This window comes from Scyliorhinus canicula, chromosome 19, assembly GCF_902713615.1.
Source record: "Scyliorhinus canicula chromosome 19, sScyCan1.1, whole genome shotgun sequence".
Classification (NCBI taxonomy): domain Eukaryota; kingdom Metazoa; phylum Chordata; class Chondrichthyes; order Carcharhiniformes; family Scyliorhinidae; genus Scyliorhinus; species Scyliorhinus canicula.
This window is the reverse complement of record NC_052164.1, coordinates 22,282,545-22,301,885: the sequence shown is the minus strand read 5'-3', so window position 1 is coordinate 22,301,885 and position 19,341 is coordinate 22,282,545. Positions and strand designations below refer to the sequence as shown.

Genomic DNA, 19,341 nt, shown 5'->3' with positions numbered 1-19,341 from the left:
GGGATATGTTTGCTATATTTAAATTCGCAGCTGCGTATTTTAATTCCCTTACCTGTCTTAATGGGCTACAGTCTGTGCTCAAATTTGAAATGGAGCAATCAAATAAAAGCTCCTTTTCCTCGACGTACCAGTTGAGAAATTTACCAGAGGGATCTCTACCATGGTTAACCTCAAGCCTACTGTCATTGGCCAATATATGTATTGGGATTCCAGTTCCATCTGCTAGAGGTTTGACCTCATTGACAACCTTTTAAGTAGATCCTGAGTTATTTATTTACCATGCAAAATAGATGCTGAAATAGGGCACATAATAATAATCTTTATTGCCACAAGTAGGCTTACATTAACACTGCAATAAAGTTACTATGAAATACCCCTAGTTGCCACATTCCAGCACCTATTTGGGTACACAGAGGGAGAATTCAGAATGTCCAAATTCCTAACAGCACATCCTTGGGGACTTGTGGGAGGAAACTGGAGAACCCAGAGGAAACCAACACAGGCATAGATAGAATTTACAGTTCAGAAGGGGGCCATTCGGCCTATCGAGTCTGCACCAGCTCTTGGAAAGAGCACCCTATCCCCATAACCCAGTAACCCCATCCAACACTAAGGGCAATTTTGGACACTAAGGGCAATTTATCATGGCCAATCCACCTAACCTGCACATCTTTGGACTGTGGGAGGAAACCGGAGCACCCGGAGGAAACCCACGCACACACACGGAGAGGTTATGCAGACTCCACACAGACAGTGACCCAAGCCGGGAATCGAACTTGGGACCCATAAAAGGAATCCTGTGGGTTAATGACTATCCTGATCAGGTCATCTTGTGCAAACTGATGAGCTGGCTTAAGGCCATCACTTTTGGCCCCAAAAAGTGTCCAAATTAATAAGGTATCTCAAAAGCCTTTGAGCAACAGGTGAAGCTAGCTGTTTCATGTTGCTACTATGCAGTAGCAGTACAAGTGGTATTCACCACTAACAGAATGCTGCTGTCAAGCCAAAAGAGGTTTTGCCGATCACAGAAATGAGCAATGGGATATTTGAATTGCAGTACCAGTGTGATTCTATTTCGGCTGTACATCCCAAAGAATGGCAGATCATATCAAATAGTACGTCCCTGCCGCTGTCTGCAATGGGCAAGGTACAGACTGTATCCAACTAGCCCATGCTTGCACAACTCAAAACACAGTATCCAGCATTCAATGTGATTCTGCAATTGATCATTAGTTAAATAGTCCTCAGTGGGCTAAGAATGATGCTGACAACCAATTTAAGATTGCTAGTTGGGCTCGCAGTGACACATTTGCATGTACTGGACTTTTACATTAGCTTTGTACATTAGTACTCAAGGCCCTGTTCTTTGCAGACACAAGAACATCTACACACATTATGCCTGTTCCAGTTAAAACGGACAGCCATTCGATGATTCATCCCCAGGACAATACCGGGATCTATCACGGTCAAGCTCTCTGGTTTAAATTTCAAATGATGCATGGCAGCTATTGGTCAGTCACCATCAATTGGGGAAATCTTCATGGAAATGTCCCAGCAGAGACCACTTGCCAACCAATCAGCATTCTCTTATCACACAGGATAAATTGTTGCTTTCCCCTTCTACTGGTATTCTCGTGTCCTGATGAGTGCAAGACAAAAAGCTTTTTATATGTCTCTTTCTTTCAAGCAATACTGAATTTATAAGTGTATAAAAAGTTTTAAAATGTTTTATTTGTTTTAAATTTAGAGTGCCCAATTTTTTTTCCAATTAAGGGGAAATTTAATGTGGCCAATCCACCTACCTCGCACATCTTTGGGTTGTGGGGATGAAACCCACACAGACACGGGGAGACCTTAAAAAAAAAAGTTGACAATAAAATGATGCTCATTCACTCACAGGCCACTATTGTAAGACGTATGTGGTGCCTTTATTCGCCAAACACAATTTACACATTAGGTTCAGTTTGCATTGAATCTGTGATGTACCATACATTGGCCTCTCAAAGATGACCAATGGGTCCATTGCCAGTTCTGCCCTTTTTCGGATACAACTATGCAATGTAAAGTTAAAACTTATGGAGCTATGAAGGTTAGATAGAAAAGTAGGATTTGCAGTTGTTTACTTTAAAAAGTGTAGACACGTGGCCTAGTGGTTAGCACAACCGCCTCACGGCACTGAGGTCCCAGGTTCGATCCCGGCTCTGGGTCACTGTCCGTGTGGAGTTTGCACATTCTCCCCGTGTCTGCGTGGGTTTAGCCCCCACAACCCAAAAGAATGTGCAGGGTAGGTGGATTGGCCACACTAAATTGCCCCTTAATTGGAAAAAATAATTGGGTAATCTAAATTTATAAAAAAAAGTGTAGACACAGCAAACTATATTATTTAAAAAAAGTAAATGTTCTGTTTATGAGAAATATGAGAATGACTAGAGCGAGGGTGGGTCCGATCAAGGACAGTAGCGGGAGATTGTGTATTGAGTCTGAAGAGATAGGAGAGGTCTTGAACGAGTACTTTTCTTCAGTATTTACAAACGAGAGGGGCCATATTGTTGGAGAGGACAGTGTGAAACAGACTGGTAAGCTCAAGGAGATACTTGTTAGGAAGGAAGATGTGTTGGGCATTTTGAAAAACTTGAGGATAGACAAGTCTCCTGGGCCTGACGGGGTATATCCAAGGATTCTATGGGAAGCAATAAATGAAATTGCAGAGCCGTTGGCAATGATCTTTTCGTCCTCACTGTCAACAGGGGTGGTACCAGGGGATTGGAGAGTGGCGAATGTTGTGCCCCAGTTCGAAAAATGGAGTAGGGATAACCCTGGGAATCACAGGCCAGTTAGTCTGACTTCGGTGGTAGGCAAAGTAATGGAAAGGGTACTGAAGGATAGGATTTCTGAGCATTTGGAAAGACACTGCTTGATTAGGGATAGTCAGCACGGATTTGTGAGGGGTAGGTCTTGCCTTACAAGTCTTATTGACTTCTTTGAGGAGGTGACCAAGCATGTGGATGAAGGTAAAACAGTGGATGTAGTGTACATGGATTTTAGTAAGGCATTTGATAAGGTTCCCCATGGTAGGCTGATGCAGAAAGTAAAGAGGCATGGGATAATGGGAAATTTGGCCAGTTGGATAACGAACTGGCTAACCGATAGAAGTCAGAGTGGTGGTGGATGGCAAATATTCAGCCTGGAGCCCAGTTACCAGTGGCGTACCGCAGGGATCAGTTCTGGGTCATCTGCTGTTTGTGATTTTCATTAATGACTTGGATGAGGGAGTTGAAGGGTGGGTCAGTAAATTTGCTGATGATACAAAGATTGGTGGAGTTGTGGATAGTGAGGAGGGCTGTTGTCGGCTGCAAAGAGACATAGATAGGATGCAGAACTGGGCTGAGAAGTGGCAGATGGAGTTTAACCCTGACAAGTGTGAGGTTGTCCATTTTGGAAGGACAAATATGAATGCGGAATACAGGGTTAACGGTAGGGTTCTTGGCAATGTAGAGGAGCAGAGAGATCTTGGGGTCTATGTTCATAGATCTTTGAAAGTTGCCACTCAAGTGGATAGAGCTGTGAAGAAGGCCTATGGTGTGCTAGTGTTCATTAGCAGAGGGATTGAATTTAAGAGCCGTGAGGTGATGATGCAGCTGTACAAAACCTTGGTAAGGCCACATTTGGAGTACTGTGTGCAGTTCTGGTCGCCTCATTTTAGGAAGGATGTGGAAGCTTTGGAAAAGGTGCAAAGGAGATTTACCAGGATGTTGCCTGGAATGGAGAGTAGGTCTTATGAGGAAAGGTTGAGGCCTTTTTTCATTAGAACGGAGAAGGATGAGGGGCGACTTGATAGAGGTTTATAAGATGATCAGGGAAATAGATAGACAGTCACAGACTTTTTCCCTGGGTGGAACAAACCATTACAAGGGGACATAAATTTAAGGTAAATGGTGGAAGATATAGGGGGGGATGTCAGAGGTAGGTTCTTTACCCAGAGAGTAGTGGGGGCATGGAATGCACTGCCTGTGGAAGTACTTGAGTCGGAAACGTTAGGGAACTTCAAACGGCTTTTGGGTAGGTACATGGATTATGGTAGAATAATAAGTGTAGATTAATTTGTTCTTAAGGGCAGCATTGTTGATAGCACAATCCACAGCTCCAGGGTCACAGGTTCGATTTCGGCTTGGGTCACTGTCTGTGTGGAGTCTGCACATCCTCCCAGTGTGTACGTGGGTTTCCTCCCACAGTCCAAAGATGTGCAGGTTGGGTGGATTAGCCATAATAAATTGCCCTTAGTGTCCAAAATTCTACTATCAATGATTAACCTAGGACAAAAGTTCGGCACATCGTGGGCCGAAGGGCCTGTTCTGTGCTGTATTTCTCTATGTTCTGTGTAATGAACTTCAAAATAGAATAAAACCAAGTGTTAGGTTGGCAGGAACATTTTATTGATGTCAGAAATGGTGCACCACACACACTAAGTTGACCATTAATAAAGTTCACATGAAATATTTCATGATCTATACAAAAGAAAAAAAATTAAGGTAAAAATCATAATCCATTACATAATTTGGATCAAGTGTGAAGCAAATAAGGATACACTGCTCAATTATAACAGAAGGGTCCTTACATAATACAAATATATTTCACATAATGAATGGAAGTAAACAGTTTCCTTAAAAACTTGTAAAAAAAACGCACAATTAAACACTTTTCTACAAAAACTGCTATTGTGAGGTAAATGTGGTATGTTAATATATAAGGCTAACGGTTTAAATAGAGTGATAACAGACTTTCCTAGTTCACAGAATATTGCATTTGTTTTTGGTGCTTTAATAGTAGCTGCAAGTGTTGTTTTAAGTCTCCACTGCATGACATACATGCTTTCTAACTACAGCATTATCGCAGAACCCTATTTCTGCCCCCTTCACTCATGTTCATTATGCAATCCCAAATTTAATTTCTACACAGGTTCAGAACTAGTCATGTGCAAAAAACCAAAGAAAAACAGTAGACTCCCTTTAACTGCATTACATAGGAAAGATCATGAGTTCTTCTGAAAATCTAAATTTTACACATACACATTTATCGTGCCTTTTTTGTAATTAACAGATTTGATGTAGCATATTTAAATATCCTTGCGTTGGTGTATCAAATGAACAGACGTCAGCCTGTTCACACTTCATGAGAATAGCAGGATAAGTAGTCAATAAATTTGATAATTGAGGTTTATAAAGACATGAAAAATGACCTCTGAACGTTCACATATTTGAATTCTGGTGAAAATATTATTTAAATATTATAGATGTATAATATTTACAAGGCATACACTGTAATGGCTTTTCATGATAATGGAACATCTGCAGCTCTACAAGAGAGCAGAATAGTTCAAGGTTTTTCAATATATTCAAGTTGCTTAAAGATCGACCAAGGTCCTGTTAATGCAGAATTAAGAGTTGCAAGTTGAGAAACTATGTTCAGCAGGAAGGAAGCTCTATTATATTCATAAAGTAACATTTGCATAGATCAGCACCTGGATTAATTATCTCAATATCCTGTACTGCTGTTTTCATATTGCCAAGGGTGAGGAGCACTACTGAATTAGCCTTCAGAGCATCAAGATTGAGATGTGGGTTAGGATTGCCAACCCTCCAGGTTTTTCCTGGAGCCTCCAGGAATTATAAAGATTAATCTCTTGCTAGAGAAACCTGGAAGAAAAATCATAGGAATATCTTTCATTTTACTTATTAGTTATGAAACTATTGAAGATGGGCAAAATAGCTGTTGGACTGGGTGGAATGGCTGGAGGCAAGAGATAACATGATGAAACCTCCAGGAATAAGCTCAGAATTGGCAACCTTGGATTTGATGCAAATAAAATTTTTCTGACTCCAGTCTGTAATTGGTACTAATGTGGACATGCGACCAAAAGTAATCCAGGGTTTTTCTTACAAGTAGGGTTCTAACACTTTTACTTTTATTGTTCATATCTCTTTTGCTTGTGATTATGAGTGTACACATATGGAGGAGGGAAAAAAGTGGATGACGACCTTTCTCTCTTCCCATCTGCCAAAACGAAATGGTACGACTCCATACAATTGCAGCATGTTTCTTTATTGTAATATTAAAATCTACTAAACTTTCTAGACATAAACGCAAATAGATAAGGAAGTGATTACGGACTACAGTTACTTTTTGAAAATTTAAGAGGTGGAAATCCTGTTAAACTATTCAGTACTACAAACATAACCCATAATTGACGACTTCCACTGTGACGCTTTGGTACAAAGTTACACAGGAAGCGATACACCTGGATTTCTTACTAGAATGTAAACTTGAAATTGTAGGGCTTTTTTTCCTTAGGATAAAAAGATGAAAAAAATACTTTATTCAAAGTTCTGAAAAGATTTACTTGTTCCATATAATGGTTGCAAAAGACTAGAAAGGTGTTAATCAACATAAAAGGCAGGTAACAGAACAGATTACAGCTCAGGTCAAATGACTTTCACTTACATTCAGGGTCCGTTGATCAGCAACAAGCCCCAACTTACTGGGACAGATCATGTAAAATTATTTTTAAAACTTTGAGTCAGTCTTTAATAGCCCCTCCAAAAGGTTTATTCGTCTGTAACCCGTTTTAAGAATTAAAGCGGCCATGTAACCCAGGAGCCTAATCCTGATCAGTGCTTCGTGCAGCACATTCAACTTTCCCTTTTAATTGGCACATAGGGAAAGACATTTAGAAAAGACACCATACCCTGACACTCCATTACACCTTCAATGAAAGGTGCACAGCCTGATTTTGCAATAGTGTATTAATCACTGGTGTTTTGAGATCTCAGACAAGCACACAGTTCACTTTCCTTATAACTCAATTACTTAGAAATCTATTCATGCAGCGTATGTTCTGTGACCTTGGAGTATGTACAATGATGTTATTTGAAGCTACATTGTACCACAGTTCTTCATAATCAGAAATAACCTTCTTGGGAAGAAATCAAAAATGGCAAAAGCATTCTTAACTGAAAAGGTAGTTCACATTGTATTCAACATATTGAGCAAGGTTAGTTAATTAATTGTGCTCAATTGTGATCATTTCTAGGCAACCAGACCAGTATTTCACAAAGAAGCTGAAAATTGAATATTGCGGAAGAAACATATCTATTTGATTGCTTTCTATAAACCCTGCCTTCCAAACTTGGGAGCAGCTTGTGAAAGAGATCAGCACTGAACCAGTGTCATTGGGCTTTATTTTAAAAGTAGCTGTCAGATTTGGCTAGATTGCAAAGTCACAAATGCATTCATATTATTTCTAAAATTTGTTCATAAAGATGCTCAAAATATTACTGAACCACCAAGTAGTATCAAGCTATAAACTTCACGGCAGAAACAAAAAATTTCAATTCTGAAGTCAGTTCCAAGAATCTACGTTTTGATTGCTATTTTCAGATAAATTCAGACAAATTGGTCAAAAGAGGGATAAGTTCTTAGCTAGCAGGATTGGAACATACATTTGAACTTCATTTTAGATTTGGATTAATTTGTTCTTTCTGTTGTACATATTGTTAGGCTCAGCAATACAGTTGTATCTAGAAATATGCCAACACTTGGCAGCTGGCAATCAATAACCAGTTGTAGGAAATGTGATCTCGTAATTCCTCAAGATAGATCTACAGGCTGATCTAAGTTACTAGCAGCAAATAACTTTGTTCTATGTATTTCGATTGAACAAAATTCATAAGGTCTCACCATTAAAAATGCATCAGGGAAGAGTTATCAGGGCAATAGAATTGAAAATAAAACACTGACTAAAATTTTACATCTTTAGCTGAATAAATCCGATTATTCCCACCACTATTATATATAACTAATTTTATTCTACGCTGATCTATGAAAGCAGGAAACAGTAATCCAGTATATAACATTCATTATTGCTCTGAAATCGTAGGAGGCCTTTACTCAGGTTGTTAATCAAACAATGTTAGAACAGCTCCATTTTCTCTTGAAGGTGTAATGATGACCTAACACAATAAAACCAATTCACAGCAAGTGTGCGATGACAATTTGAATGTTCCTGAAATCCAAACTCAATTTTTCTTTTTATCAGTTGAACATTTCACAAAATTTTCAATGGGAAATATTACAGTGACTACAGATCACTATTACCAACACTGTAACACACATACATACACGCAAGAAGTTGTTTTATGGTGTTTAATAACTTGATTGACTGAGGACCAGTTATAGCTGTAAAAATATAATCTATCAAGGTGCATGTGGAAAATTGTATTTCATTGAGCGTGACCTCTGCCAGGAGCATTAAATTGCCAGCAAATTATTACCTCATCTAGTCTACTGAAAGTACGCAATTAGTATAAGAAATATCTCTGAACACAATCCAGACATACTTGACAAGTATTTTACAGCAAATAAGCTGATAAAAAAGGTAGTTATATACAATACCTGATTTTAAAGTCTATAATGTTCTGATAAAAGTAGGTGGATATAGTTGGAGTGTATTAGATTTGAATATTCTAGTCACCTTGTTTTCAGAGATTCATCAGAAGGTACTTCATAGTTGGCCATTCACTATGGCATTGCGGTGAAGCCTACATGTTTGTGAAAACTGGATTCAATACGGACCAGGTCACTAAAATACTTGAAACAAAATTGCTAATTGTTTCCAACCAGACAACAATCAAGAGTGGGGTAAAGTGAAAAAGTACTTGCAACTGGTCTTTATAATTTCAAGGAGAAAATGGAAATCTGATATAACTGCAGACTGAAAATGGAAACTGATGAAGTGTGCAATAATAAAGGCAATAGCTGAAGTCAAAGTAAAATGACTCCTCCATTAAACAATTGTATCAGTATGCAAGATGCAACATACTTTAAACTAGTGCAAAACCCTCTGTCCCCTTGTGGGTAAAAGTTACCAAAAAAACTGTAAAATAAAAAATGGCTTGTAAGCAATTTCCATTTGGTATAAAATTCGAATTGCAACTTATCAATAACCTTAAATGATGATCAACAGTCTAGATTCACAATGGAAACATGAATTGTTCGGCATCTAAAAGTCTTAACCAATTTAATGCATTGTGGCATTGTTGTATTGTGTTTTTTAAAAAAAAGATCAGTAGCCTTCAAACTGGTTGTGAAAAATTGGATGGAACTGGGAGTCACTTGGCGTTTCCCCTTGTGACAAAAAACTATTTAGTACTGAATAATTTATTTTCAATATTATGCCATTGTACCAAGGTGGGAAAGAATAAATTGTAACTAACTGATTTTGTCTTACTAGGTTGTGGCTAAACATCCATGTCTTTTAAATGGCATGATATTACTGCTAAAATGTGAATATATCCTCCAAAAAAATTCTTCTGTCAAGACATCCTCACATGTATAGGCATGCACAACTAGAAAACTAAATTGACGTTTCCTCATTAGGATCACTCACTGTACAACTCCTCCGATAGTATGGCCCTTTCACTACTGCCATTGTGACGCAAGGGCTTCAGTCTCTCCCAGTTTCCTTCACACATAAACCCCACCTCCCCCCCGCTTCCATCATCAATTGACATAACTGCTGCTTCACTCATCAATGACTCCAACCTAGCATGTGAAAAAAAAAACCACATCCATAGGATGGAATTCTGACCAGGCATATAATCCAAGTTTACAACTTGAAGTGAGGTAAAGTCAATCAACGATGAAGCTATATTTTTTGCTCAATTTGGAATTTTTGCTTTCAATGTTTAAAAACTGGAAAAAGCACAAGTATCCCATTAACACAGGAAATATCTTCATTGCAGTCCTTTAATCAAACAGGAGTTTTTGCCAAAAAAAAGGTCAACTGAAAAGCATGGCGAGCATCTAAAGTAATTTGCAGAACATTTTACAGTTATGCAAGTCACAATTTCTACATTTAAGACAGGACAACTTTGTTCATTTGAACAGGGCATTATTTTCCAAAAGCAGGAAAACGATGTTCAATTTCTGCCAATCTTAATAGGCATTAAACATACTTGGATTTTTGCAGAGTTATGGGTTAAATTCAGAATCTAACGGCAATACCATCCGTATTGGGCTCTTTCAATAATTGGGCCTGTTCCCTGTTAGAATTATTTAGTTTTATATAATATAATATTGGCAGTTTTGTTTTCTTATTTTTGTGGACACTAAAATGAAATGACCCAAAGGACAATTAATTTTGTTGGTTTAAAAAAGTATCAAAAGATTGCAAACGACTACAACTCCATGCTGCAACTGTATCTCTCCTCCGTCCCACCCCCTCCTCTCACACACACACGTAAATTGTTCATTTACTTCACTTCAATCACAACCTATGAAGGTCAATTGGGAAGAGGGCCTCCTTCATCTGAACCTATCGGATCACCATGTAAATTACAAGTCCTAAACTTTATCAGTTAAATAAGAATCTCATTTCACTGCACTGGGTTAAAAAAAAAAAGAGTACAGCTCTTTTCCCTCCACTGACCTGTTCCACCGGAGACTGAATCAAAAATGCTAAACTGGCAGCCAATAAAATAGGCAGCGTATTGACTAGCTGGTTATGTAGCCTCAATTAATATCTACTGGTTTTAAAGGCTTGGTTATTTTAATGATTTATTGATGTACAGTTAAGTCCAGGCAGCAATGTGAACACTGCTAGTATCACTTGAAAGCAGCCAACATCAATCTTAATCAAGAAACTCAAAATACAAGGAAGCTTCGGATCATGATTGCTGCTGTTTAGACAATTTCTGATCACTACACTACTAGATGCATTATGGGTTGAAAAACTGTAAGAGACATCCTTGACTCTAGACTTGTAAACTCTCAGCCAGAGTTTACCTAGTATTCCACTTGCTTTTCCCAGATGAGGGAGATTTTCTAACTGATCCTTGAGATAATTCAAGTCAAATACAACTTTTTCCAAACATACAATATAATTGTTAGCAATCTTACAGACATCCTTCTGAAACTACACAAACTATTTATGAATTATAAATAACAAAGCTTATGTACTGTCATCACTTGAGTCCTTGGGCATTCAGGATGGAATACAGAATCAAAGTAAAATTACTTTGAATATATACAACTAGGCCAACCAGGTATGTGTTGGTTTAACTAAATTTGTTACTTTTGACCAATTTGCGTCTTGTTCAACTTTTTAAAACTCAAAAACAAAGCAGCAAATTACCACGCACCTTTAATGGCTATTATGTTAGCAGGTCGTCACCATCAAAATGATGGGTAAATCCGAATTGTAACACTATGCTTTTGCATTTCCTACTATGAAATGTATAATTTTTTTTATCATGTAGCATACTGAACCTTTCAATATACTTCACCGCACCCATCATTTTCACTGTACAGAACTGCGATTTCATCCTTTCACCCTGTACTATGCAGTTTTCCGAAACAAAGATCTTTTTTCTCTCCTGTAAACATTGCTAATGTTAACAATGGAAATTATTACATTTACGCAATGTTGGTTCATGCTACTTGTACTACTGATACTTGCATTGGTACCCGCCTATTCACGGCTTTCAAAATGTAGAATGAGGTAAATAAAGTCTTGCCTACCTACTTATTTTTTTAAGTTTACTTTTTAAACTTTTTTTTTATTACTACACTGAAATGAAATTGGTCATTAGTTCCTCTTGACTCAAATAAGGTTACTGCTTTGCGGTTTCAAAGCTGTTTTCAGGGGCCAAATGCTTCAATGCACAGATGGACCTGGCAAAATTCCCAACATCAAAGTTCTGCTCCCCCTTTCAAGTCAGTGCTTGTGGAATTTGTTTCAATAGAAATATCCCCATACTGCATCAAATGTTTCCTGAGTCATACTATAAACTAGAGCCATAGCTCAATATTAATGATGTCTCTATTTTGAAAATTGAACTTTTTGAGCATTTCCCTGATGCTTTTGAGTTCCTCTTTTTTTTCCATTAATAGTACAGTTGAATTAACAAAAAAACACAAATCCCACGAAAAAAAACATTTAACCCCCATCCAAGTCATGCTATTTTGCTAAAACATTTCCCAGTCCAATTGAGAAAAAAAAATCCAGACTTATTTAATTTTCTGCCTATCCACTGTGTTTAAAATTTATTCCTAATACAAACTGTTCTAACATGATTACAGACTGAATGCACCAAACAAAATGGTAAAATGTTGCATTGGAAGGGCTTCATACATTTTACATTTTTTCTCACAACCAGACATATAAACATTTGGACTGGCAATGTGCTTACGCATGGTTAAAAGCATGGTATCAAGCACTCAAGGCCCTCCAGCCTGGTCATACTTATGACCTTACCTGTAACTTTGGCTGGTTGGAGTCTTGGCTCCTGTACTAATTGGCTCATTAGCATCAGACAACAAATTAGTGTACCCTGAGAATTCAGAAACTGTAGTCCTTATTCTGTGGCCTGCCTCTTCGCCGGTGCCACTGCTGAAAGTCATTGGCACTCTCCCACCTGTCTTAAACTGAGATCCAAAGGCCTGGGCAAAATTCTCAATCTGATAGACCTGATGGTTCAGGCCAGCCTCCAAGTTCTTTTGTTGTTCCAGCTGCCCCACTAACTCTTGCGATGGAGTCAGCCTTTGATGAGCAGCTTCGGTACCAGGAAAGTGAATGCCAGGTTGGGAACCTCCAACCAACAGACCAAAATGGGATTTTGGTGAGGTGGTTGGCAATACTGAGGTAATAGATGGACTGAAACCACACTCAAGTGCAGGTGTGTTATATGCCTGTTTGTCAGGGAATAAATTATGGCTGGGGATACTCGCTGGAAGACTAGTGGGACAAAACTGCATCCCTGGGCTTAGTGAAAAACCGTCACTTTGACTTGTTCTCTCCAAAGCTTGCTGCAGGTACTTAGAATATTCTTGGAGCATTCCTGTTTTGTCACCTCGAGATGCATGTGGTTCTGGGCAAACAGCATTTTCATGTATCTCTGGATTCTCTCCTGAAGAATGCATTGGGATATGTTGCTCAGTCATATCAAAAGGAACATCATGCTGGCCCTCATGTTTGTGAGAATATTGGTCCAGAAGGCTTTGAAGGACCTCATCTGGAATTCCAGACTTTTCATGACAGACTTTCACATCCACATTCATCGGAGAAGAGTCCAGCAGTGTAAGCGAGGCTTCATTATCCATCACACTGGCAACTGCTGCTTGAATTACAGACTGTTGGGATGCCATCTGTCCTATACTTACTGCATAGTCATTGTTACTGGAAGCAGCTTGCAAGTATCTTTTTTTCTTAAAAAACTGCATAGCATCATCATAGTTGCAGTTGCTAGCCTGTTCTGTCTTATTGCCCGTGTTCTGCAGCAAGACAATATTATCCATGCTGGTGCTATTGTTCAATTCCAAAGTTCCTTGTTTATTAGCCATCAGCTTTTGCCTCATCAGCTCTGTGGCAGGTATAACAAGAGGTGTTGTACAGTTCAGACCTGTCCTTTGAGGGCTCTTCCTATTCACCTTTTTGATTACCAATTTAGGTGCTCTTGTCTGCAAATCCTCTTCACTTCCCAATTTCATACTAGAGGGCAACATAGGCATCTCAACAGCATATTCATGCATATTATATACAGACAATTTATCTTTGCAGGTGGTCAAGCTACTTGGAAGTTCAGAGATGGTGGTTTTAATCTTTTTGCGAGCTGCCTTTTCCTTAGTCTCCTGAGATGCAGCTTTTGATTTTGCTTTTTTGCGTGCTCCCTGAGTTGATGTGAAACAACCATTTCCCATTTGATTGGATGGTCCAGGTTCCATTCCATTTTCACTTTTACCAAGGACTTCACCACATGTTCGCCTGTGCTTTAATAACCTGTCTGTTCTGGAAAAATACTGAGAAAAAGAAGAGAAGCAGAATTAAAATGTCTTCTACAATACTAAACATACACTCAATGAAACATATAATATATATATATATTAGATACACAGAAAGAAAGAATTGCAGAATGGTTACAGTAGAGATAAATATAAATGACCACTGAACCAAAAACAGTAGCTTCCATTTCCCAAAATAAACACTAAAAAACTTCATTATACATTTGAAATCAAAGGACAATTATTCCCATTGAAAAAGAGGATATGTAATTTAATTAATTAAATATAAGCCACATAAATGAAGCTTATGAATGGCATGGTGCAGAGAAAATAACAGAATATTTGCTGGGGTCTTGCTAAGTGGCTGGAGTGGCTAACTTTGTTAAATTTTTTTTATTTTTATAATTTTGTTTTTATAAATTTAGATTACCCAATTATTTTTTCCAATTAAGGGGCAATTTAGCATGGCCAATCCACCTACTCGGCACATTTTTGGGTTGTGGGGGCGAAACCCACGCAGACACGGGGAGAATGTGCAAACTCCACACGGACAGTGACCCAGAGCCGGGATCGAACCTGGGACCTCAGCGCCGTGAGGCGGTTGTGCTAACCACTAGGCCACCGTGCTGCCTTGCTAACTTTGTTAATTGTGTGATCATTCAGGACCTCTTCTTGCTGCCAAGTCCGACAGTAAGGATGTAGAGAGAGGTGCACGAGGCAAATCTACATGACATGCAACGAGGGAGCTCAACATTAAGCTTATGCTGTCTGCAATGCTACTGTAGCAAATACCCTGCCAATATTTGTTGTCAAATCTCATGCACTATGCCCCAGCAACTTTCTCACAAAGCCCATCTTTCATCCACTAATACAAAATTTAAAAAAAAAAGAGTAACAATTCATTTAATTTATAGACACATGGATATTTCAGCATAGGTTAACATTTGTCCTACTGTTATATTACATATTTAATTCCCTAAAATCTCTTTCCATGAAAGCCTCAACAGCTGGAAAAAGATTTACCATACATTGTCCCTTCCACCCATTTCAGTCAGGCTAAACAAGTGAGGCTAACATGGGCAGTAGATTGATTCACGTGTTTGATTTGAGAACAGTGAATACATTCTCTGGTAAATCAAATCTGGCCAATAAATTTTGACTAGCTTCAAACACTTCTCTAAAAATAAACAATTTCCCAATACCCTTGCATCCATCATAAAAAACTGTTCTATTAAAGCAACACTATATTATGGTTCAGCAATGGGACTGGGCCATACAGCATATATGTCGCTATTTACCTCACAAAGCTTTTGATTAATCTAACAATTCTGCCTTGTTATCTATATTTTACATCTTTCCCATTCACAAGAAACACTTTCAAAGTCAGTCAGTTCACAGGTACCTGTTGACAAGTGTGGCATTGATAAGGCTTTTCCCCACTGTGTGTCCTTTTGTGTCGCTCCATGTGATATTTCTGGATGAACCTCATATTACACTGATCACAGCAGAATGGCTTCTCTCCTGAGGAACATATATATCAAGCTTCAAAACATGTACAAAGTACCATTGTTTATAGACAACCCCATCACATATGCAATAGGTATATAATTACAAAAAAGTTTTTAAGAAAACTTAAAAAGCACTGAAGTTAGCTGAAATAGGTGCCAATATAATCGCTGTGTGCATACCACTGTGGATCTTCTCATGCCTTTGAAGCAGATACTTCTGAATGAAGCACATGTTGCACTGGCTACACTGGAAAGGTCGTTCACCTATACCAAGAACAATTTTAGAATTATCCCTCCAACATAGGCTTTCAGGTCACACTAAACTGTCTCAAACAGGAACTGTAGCAAGCAGTTCCAAAGTAAAGCAAGAAACGCAATAGCATAACCACAGAAAAATCACAAAAAATTGCAAGGAAAATATTGGAAAAATTCATAGCTTACTTCCAGTGCTATCAATATTTTCATTCCTTACCAGTGTGAATGAGCACGTGGCGACGCAGATGGTAAGAACTACGGAAGGAGGCACAGCAATGCTCACATATATGAACCTTCGGACCATGTAAAAGACCGGTACCATCTCCACCCGTTGAAGACTACGAAGGAAAACAATTCTTTGTTAAAACCCAAGAACCAATTTAATTAAAACATCATCAAGTTTGATATTGTGGTACGGGATTTTGTCCGGAGGCAGGTTCCTATTTCCCTCGCCTTCCCCTGAGGGGGTGACAAGATAAGGTGATGTCAAAAACAGAGGTTGGAGAGGGGTGGGTCTCGGAGATATACAAGGAGTTGATGGAGTGGGAAGGGGCCCCCATCAGGGAGGTGGAGGAAGTGGGAAGAGGAGCTGGGTGGAGAGATAGAATTCGAGCTGAGGGATAAAGCCCCGAAGAAAGTCAATTCGTCCTCGTTGTGTGCAGCTTGATCCAGTTCAAGGTGGTCAACAGGGCCCATGACGGCAGCCCGGATGAGCAGGTTCTTTGAGGAGGTGGAGGACAGATGTGGGTGGTGTGGGGGTAGCCCAGACAACCATGTTCATATGTTTTGGGCATGTCCGAAATGGAGGGTGATTCTGGCAGGGATTTGTTGGGATGGAGGGACTCAGAGGCCCCGAAGTCAGGAGTGTGGGTCAGCGATCTGGCAGGGTTTCTCAGTCTGGAGAAAATTAAATGCGCTTCTGAGATGATCAATTCAAGGGTTCGCCCTGAGATGGCAGCCGTTCATAGACTACTTCAAGGAAAATTGAACGTCAGCAGTAGAGGAGGAGGGGGGGGGGGGGGGGGGGGGGGGGGGGGGGAGGAGAAAGAGAGGAGGAGGAAGACAGGAGGCATGACAATGTTGCAAGAGGACAGATAATAGAGTTTACGGGCAGCTAGGGAATAGAGCGGGGGTGTTGTTCTGTAAGTTGTTGTTTTTTTTACGTGTGTCAGCCCGTGCGGTTGTTTCAGAGATGTGAATGTGTTAAACTGTGAAAATTGCAAATGCTTCAATAAAATATTTTCTAAAAAAAAAGTTTGATATTGTGGGGTCGTTAAAAACCTATTTAGATGAGATGGTGGTAATTTTAAACCTTTGAAACCTTCATAAGTCAAAATTATCTGTGGCATTCAGCAGAGTATATTTGGACCAGTATATGCATTAGTAATTCATTTTCTATTTTGAAGTCCTATGTTCTTTCCTTATTTCTGCGTTTGGATTTTAAATTTCTTTGTCCATATTTATAATAATGGAAACTGCCTATGTAAACATGCCATGCCTTAATTACATCCTTGGTGTGGAGGACATAGGAACTTATCATTGAAATAACTGATGAGAAGTGTACACAACTGTAGGTTTAACACATTTATATATAAATAAATGGAAGCGTCAACAGGTGCAAAAGAATACTTAGGAAATATAATTGTTTGCAAATAAACTTCAAAATCTTATTATACTGATAAGATGGAACGATTCTCCCCACAACCCAAAGATGTGCCGCGTAGGTGGATTGGCCACGCTAAATTTTAAGATTGAATAGCCAGCCAGTTAAGTTCTCAAATGATTAACAAAACCTGCGACTTTAGTAAATAGTTAACTCTCCAAGCTACCTTCCAGTGTAATCAAGGCACTGAGAAAAAAACATGTCCTTACCTTGGACGTTTCACTTCGTTTGCGCTTGGGTTTTGTATCCTGAGATTGGGAGTTCTGTTTCTTTGCCCTCTTAACATTCCCTGGTTTTGGAATAGTGAGGTAATCTTTTTCATATCTGACCTGTGACTGAAGGAAATAAATTAACAAAATGTTAATGTCGGTAGGGATTTGTTACTCTACCCTGGGCCCTAAAATATACATTTTCTTCAATTTTGCAACTTCCTTGAATTCAAAAGTGCACCGCCCCCCAAAAAAAGGCAGTCAACATGGCTGACAAAAGAAGTTATGGATTGTACAAGATTAAAAGAAAAAGCCAGAAGTAGTAAACCTAATTGGGAAGTTTTTAAGAATACAGCAAAGGAAGGCCTAGATACTGATTAAAAAGGGTGAACAGAATTAATGCAATCCGGTGAAAAACAAAAACAGACTGTAAAAGCTTCTCTAGGGGTGTAAAAAGGAAGTATTTGGCTAAGACAAATGTGAGTCCATTACAGACAGAGTCAGGAATTCATAATGGAGAATAGAGAAATGGCAGAGAAGCTAAATGATTACTTTGTCTTTGTTTTCACGAAGGAAGTTACAGGAAATCTCTTTGATGTAGAACTCGAAATGAAAAATGAAATGAAAATCGCTGAATGTCACAATTAGGCATCAAATAAAGTTACTGTAAAAGCCCCCAGTCGCCACATTCCGGCACCTGTTCGGGGAGGCTGGTACGAGAATTGAACCCGCGCTGCTGGTCTGCCTGGGTCTGCTTTAAAAGCCAGCTATTTAGCCCTGTGCTAAACCAGCCCCTGCTGGAAAGGACCAGGGAGAATGCACAGTTCAAGTAAATCAGTATAAGTAAGAAAGTTGTATTGGAGAAATTAATGAGACTGAAAGTTGGTAAGTTCTGGGAACCCAACATTATGCATCCCAGAGTGGTGAAAGTGTTTGCTATGGAGAAACTTTAAAATAAATAAATTTAGAGTACCCAATTAAGGGGCAATTTAATTTGGCCAATCCACCTACTGCACATCTTTGGGTTGTGGGGCTGAGAGCCACGCAGACACAGGAAGAATGTACAAACGGCACATGGACAGTGACCGTGGGCCGGGATCGGACCCGGGTCCTTGGCGCCGGGAGGCAGCAGTGCTAACCACTGTCCCACCCTTAGAAAACAAGAGCCATACCTGTTAGCTTTACAACAGTGGTAGGGAAAATGCTAGAACCGTTATAAAGGATGTGATACATAGACATTTGGACAATTATCTGATTGGGGATAGTCAGCATGGATGTATTTTATTTTTAAATAAATTTAGAGTACCCAATTAATTTTTTCCAATTAAGGAGCAATTTAGCATGGCCAATCCACCTACCCTGCACATCTTTGGGTTGTGGGGACGAAACCCACGCAAACACTGGGAGAATGTGCAAACTCCACACGGACAGTGACCCAGAGCCGGGATCGAACCCGGGACCTCAGCGCTATGAGGCAGCAGGGCTAACCCACTGCCCCACCGTGCTGCCCTGTCAGCATGGATTTATGAATGGGAAATCACATTTGATGAATTTGTTGGCGTTTTTTTTTGAAGGTGTTACGAACAAAATTGATAAAGGAGTTGATGGACACAGTATATTTGGACTTCCAGAAAGCTTTTGGTAAAGTCCCACAGGGGGATAATTAGCAAAACAGAAGCACATGGGAAACGAGGCAACATACTGTCATGGACAGAGGATTGGCTAAAAGGCAGAAAACAGAGTAGAAATAAATGGGTTATTCCAGTGTTGAGTGGCTAGTCTGGTACCGCAAGGATCAATACTTGGGCCCCAGCTGTTCAGAATATACATCAATAATTCAGATGTGGGTACCAAATGTGGTATTTCCAAGTTC

The 19,341-nt window shown here is 39.3% G+C and overlaps 1 protein-coding gene across 3 annotated transcripts in view; it reads right to left on the bottom strand.

Annotated features, from left to right (window-relative positions):
- Positions 1-4,411: 4,411 nt before the first annotated feature.
- znf281b (zinc finger protein 281b) overlaps positions 4,412-19,341 on the bottom strand; it is a 35,824-nt gene continuing 20,894 nt past the window's right edge. For all 3 annotated transcript variants that reach the window (XM_038778425.1, XM_038778424.1, XM_038778426.1), the window contains exons 3-7: positions 17,469-17,594; positions 15,814-15,934; positions 15,522-15,605; positions 15,236-15,354; positions 4,412-13,851 (exon numbers count right to left, since the gene is read on the bottom strand). In XM_038778425.1, the coding sequence (XP_038634353.1) occupies positions 12,307-13,851; positions 15,236-15,354; positions 15,522-15,605; positions 15,814-15,934; positions 17,469-17,594 (1,995 nt within the window). In that variant the 3' untranslated portion in view covers positions 4,412-12,306. The remainder of the gene's footprint in view (positions 13,852-15,235; positions 15,355-15,521; positions 15,606-15,813; positions 15,935-17,468; positions 17,595-19,341) is intronic.